General features: G+C 44.5%; 1 protein-coding gene across 1 annotated transcript; it reads right to left on the reverse strand.

Annotated features, from left to right (window-relative positions):
- Window positions 1–622: 622 nt before the first annotated feature.
- On the reverse strand, window positions 623–1,756 carry LOC306711738 (5-hydroxytryptamine receptor 1B-like; the record flags this gene model as incomplete). The annotated part of the gene is made up of 1 exon (XM_079180755.1): window positions 623–1,756. One exon carries the CDS (start codon window positions 1,754–1,756, stop codon window positions 623–625), a length of 1,134 nt encoding a protein of 377 aa, XP_079036881.1.
- Between the last annotated feature and the right edge of the window lie 3,562 nt (window positions 1,757–5,318).

Raw genomic sequence — 5,318 nt, forward strand, 5'->3', positions numbered from 1 at the left:
ACAAAACTAAAAAAGCGTGTTTGTAGGCACCAGTATTTCCCCTTATTGAGTCAGGAAAATCAAACACAAATCTTATATATATTTTTTTTGCCCTTTGGGCTCGTGGTAGCTTAGTCCTAAGCTGTTTGTGCTTACAAGCCAACTGACACGTTGACTGTCAAACTCCTATGGCAAAGTGAGTCTGCAGGCTGCAGTCCAGTGCAGCACGTACAGAGGGGGGGGGGGGGGGGTGTATGGGCTTTCTCCAAGTCATTATAACAACACTATCACCTGCAAACCAGTCTGCAGCTTCCAGCATCAACATTCAACAACATCCTAACATCCACTGACAGTTCTCTCCTGCAGCAACAGCAGCAGGCTGTTTCTCTTTTTTAATTCCAATGGTTGTGTTAACAGCAGCCATTCTTCTGCCATCACATGATGACACGATGCAGACTGGATGGCAGGTCAATGCATCTCTGCAGCCACATTACCATAAACAATCTGGGTGTTTGGAGATCTTGTCCTCAGGGGGGAAAACCCGGGGAGGGAAATATCTGTGGCTGATGGAGGGTTTGATTCAATTTTACACAGATGATTAGAGGATTGGGGGGGCGGGGGGGGGGGGGGGGGGGCTCGTCGCTCATGCCCTGAAGCATCTGAACCGTATTAGTTTGTGGAAAGCCTGCTTGAAGTCCTCGTTGGACATGGTGTAAATGATGGGGTTGATTAGAGAGTTGAGGTAACCCAGCCAGGTGAAAATGTCAAATAGCTCCGGGTGGAAGCAGGACTCGCAGACAGGCACTAGAAGGGTGTAGATGAAAAACGGGAGCCAGCAGATGATGTAGGCTCCCAGGATTATTCCCAAAGTTTTGGTCGCCTTCCTCTCTCTGGCTGCGGAGATGCGCTTCTTCTCCAGCAGCGCGTCGGACACAGTGACTTTGACTTGGTTCACGTTGGCGGACGAGGTAGTGTCGCAGGAGGAGGCGTCGTTCGTCCCGTAGTTCAGCGAGGTCGTGGACGCCACGGAGCCGGGGGAGTTGGTGATCAGGTGCGCCGAGGTGAGCCTCTTCCCCGGTTTGTTGTGCGACTGCTTCAGGATGCGCTTCCGTGCCTCCACGTAAATCCTCCCGTACAGGGCGATGAGCAGCAGCGTGGGGATGTAGAACGCGCCGAAGGTGGAGTAGATGGTGTAGAAGATGTGGTCAGTGTTCACGTTGCAGCTCGTAACCTCCTCCGCCTTCACCTGGCGCCAGAAGAAAGGCGGCAGGGAGATGGAGATGGCGATCACCCAGGCGGTGGCGATCATGCCGGCGGCGCGCCCCATAGTGCGCTTCTTGGTGTACTCCACCGCGTCCGTGATGGCCCAGTAGCGGTCCAGCGCGATTACGCACAGGTGGAGGATGGACGCCGTGCAGCAGGTTATGTCCGAGGACAGCCAGATGTCGCACATCACCTGCCCCAGAGTCCAGGTTTGGCTGACCGTGTACAGCGCGCTGATGGGCATCACCAAAATGGACACCAGCAGGTCCGTGACGGCCAGGGAGGCGATCAGAAAGTTCGCCGGGGTGTGCAGCTTTCGGGACTGGTAAATGGTGGCGATGACGAACGCGTTGGAAAGCGTCGTGGCCAAAGTTATGAGGGTTAAGGTCACGGCCAGACCCCACTGGAGAGCCATGTTACTGTCCTTCTCCTCCTCTTTCGACGTGACATTGCCATGGGTGTAGTTGGTGGAGATGTTCAACAGCTCTCCGTAGACGACACTGGCATGCTCCATCCCTCTCCACCGGTCCCTCGTCAGACGCCCCTGTCATTGAGCTCAAAGCAAAGCCCGGAGATCGCCCTGAAACCGCCCAGATATTTATCCACCGCTCGCGTGTCTCGCCTCCGGGAAAATAAAAGCGGCTCCATCTCCGGCAGCGGCAGCTATCCGACGATCAGACGACAGGTTTCTGCCTCCTCCTCTTCATCTTATTCACCTCACCCGCAGCATTTTACACTAATTCATCAACTTAAACATCCGAGGAATGAAGAAGAAACGGTTCACAGAGCGGCCTCTCCATCACCATCACATCTGTCTCTGAGAGGATGAAATCACTTCACTCATCATCAGAGTTCAGAGGAACAAAACTAAATCACTGGAAGCTTTTTAATCCGGTCAGAGTTCCTCTCAAGTTCAGAGCTGCTGAAGTCTGAGTCCTGCTTTTATACTCCCTCTCTCTCCCTCCCTCTCTTCTCTCTCCCTCCCTCTCTTCTCTCTCTCCCTCCCCCTCTATGTCTCTCTGTCTCCCTCAGTCTCCCTCCCTCTCTCTTCTCTCTCTCCCTCCCTCTCTCTTCTCTCCCTCCCTCCCTCTCCCCCTCTCTCCCTCTCTCTCTCTCAGTGACGGTAAAAGGTTTTTTTTTATTTTTCATCTGACTGATATTTGTTGATAAATTGGCCAATTTTGCACTTAAATTATCCCTGAAATTTGACTGTTCCAAAAAAGTCCTATTTACTTTTTGTTGGACTAACATGTGAGTACATTGAGTCTAAAAATGAAGAGGTCAGCTTTTAAAATGCTCATTAGTTTTCGATGGTGAGACTGTAAAGTGCCTCAGGTGGATAACAGAACACAGAGGACGTGACCTCACCTGTCCTCACGTTGTCTTATCTGAGACCAGATAACATCAGCTGATGATATCGCTGAGCTTCTGTATCAACAGGACTCTACTCAGTGCTGGGTTCCTTTGTTACTGTGCGTCCTTCAGAAGTGTCCAATAAAGAGCTCTTTAAAACCTCGCTGTGACTCTTTCTCTCTAACAGCAAAATATTGATTATTTTTAAGATCATTTTTCATCATCAATGTGATGTCTGACAGTTCAATTCAGTATGTTTCATTAGTAATACAATGTATTCGTATAGAAAGTACATAAACACAGACTATTTGAATGAAACGGAGCAATAAAATGAGTGCACTGTGGAAGAAGTACTCAAATGATTTACTTCAGTAAAAGTAACAATACCACAGTGTGAAAATACTCTGTTACAAGTATAAAAGTCCAGCGTTACAAATTCTGCTTGTGTAAAAGTACATAAGGAGCTAAATGTACTTTAAGTATCAAAGTACTCACTCTGCAAAATGACGCTCAAGATGATAAAGTATCATGTGAAATAGGATTTTTTTAAAAGTCCATTTACACATTTATTTTTAAATGTAAAAGTAAATGTTGATCTCAATCCTAAATCCTTCAGAGCTCCAACCTGAGTAATCAGCAGCGAATAGAACAGCTGTGAGTTTCAATCACAACGCATCAGATTTAATAATCATGATCATACTGAAAATAAATATATATATATATATATATATATATATATATATATATATATATATATATATATATATAAGTAAAGACAAAACTTAAAATACTTTGTAAACTATTGGTTTATCATCATTATTGTTGTTGTTATTGTTAATCCTTAACATTACATTATATTTTATAAATTGATGTTTTGTGTGGTGAATCTTAATTTGTAAAGTAGTGGAACTTTTAAAATGTAGTGCAGTAAAATGTACAATATTTCATTTAAAGACTCAAGTATCTCTAAACAATAGAGTGCTAAATAAATATACTTAAATACTTTCTATAAAAATGTCTAAATATCTAAATGAACCTCTCTCTCCTGCTGAAGATCTTCCTCCCTCCTTCTTCTTCCTCACCTTCTGATCGTCTTCTATAAAAGCCCTCTGCTGGGTCATAGTGCCCGAGGGTTTCCTCTGCAGAGAGGCTAACATGCTAACAGGCTAACAGGGTTCAGCACCACGGACAGCTCCCTCCTGATCTCTGGAGAGACTTCATGTTCTAAACAGCTGGTTTCAGTTTCCTAAAGGGTTAAAGGATATAAAAAATCATTTCAGATTATTTACTTAAGTACTAATACCAAACTGTGAAAATATAAAGTATATAAAGTAAAATTCCTGCAGTAAAAATACTTTTTGTGCGTTTTGTCTCTACCAATCGATTTATTGAAGTTATTTAATTAACTTGCATTCAGGGCCTGGAAACCCATCCCATCATTTATTTTTGTTTCTCAAACAATATAAATATTTGAGGTAAATTACCAGCCTGCCAAGTCAATATGTGTTATGCATTTAGGAAGCCGTGATGCGTGAAGCCGGCGAGTCTCTTCATTCTGGAAGCAATCAAAGCTGAAGGCTGACGAGCGTTATGAGAGCGTGAACTCACTGACCCGCGATTCATCACGACTACGATCCCAACACACACGTGTGCTGTAACTCATCGGGTTTCACACGAGTACATCTCAGAGGAACATATTGTACTTTTTACTGTACTACATCTCAGAGGAACATATTGTACTTTTTACTGTACTACATCTCAGAGGTAAATATTGTACTTTTTACTGTACTACATCTCAGAGGTACATGTAGTACTTTTTACTGTACTACAGCTCAGAGGTACATGTAGTACTTTTTACAGCAGCACACGTGTTTGTTCGGACACAAACCGAAGACGCTCAACGCCTCCTTTAGTCAGAGAGGAAGTGCAACAGCCGACATCAGCGTTGAGTGTTTATTTCACACTTTTTCTTAACGAGGTTAAAACGAGCAGCACGAAGTGAAAACAAACATTCAGAGTGTGAGTAAGACGTCCGAGATCACGGCCACCGATAAAGACACAGTGAGAGCACATCAAACACACTACTGCTCCAGTTAACGATCAAATAAAGGAAATACTGTTCAGACATTCGTGGTTCCCAGAGGATGAATCCTACTGACTTTAACGTGAAATATCTTGACAATTAATGAATGTAATGCTACGAAATTTGGTGAAAATATTCATGTCCCTATCCGGATGAATTCTATCAACTTTGTGATCCCTTAACTTCACATCTAGCGCCACCAACAGGTCAACATTTTAATAAGTCCAATACTTAATTACCTGCGAAGCTGCTGACATTTGTATTTTGGTTTTTAGTGCTAATTAGCAAATGGTTGCAACGGTGGCAGCATGTACATGGTTAGCTGCCATGGATTTCTCTTCCTTTTTTGGTCTTAAATTGTTGATTTTTTCTGTTTTATTTACTGGAGCACTAATGACATATGACAGAATATGTTCAGCATCATCTGAGAAGGCAGTTTGCGGATTAAGAGCAGCAGACTTTGAGACGATTGCCGCTCCACGGCCGACCAACCACCAAGACCTGCTGGACCAAAAACGCCACCAAACAGCTCCAGGGAGGAGAGCCCGGATGGATGCTAAGCTAACCCAGCTAGGACCTGAAGCTACTCCACTACCCAGCATGCTCCTGGCTGTCTGACGTCCGGTCGCAGAAAAATAAG

Source organism: Pholis gunnellus (genome assembly GCF_910591455.1).
Source record: "Pholis gunnellus genome assembly, chromosome: 19".
NCBI lineage: Eukaryota > Metazoa > Chordata > Actinopteri > Perciformes > Pholidae > Pholis > Pholis gunnellus.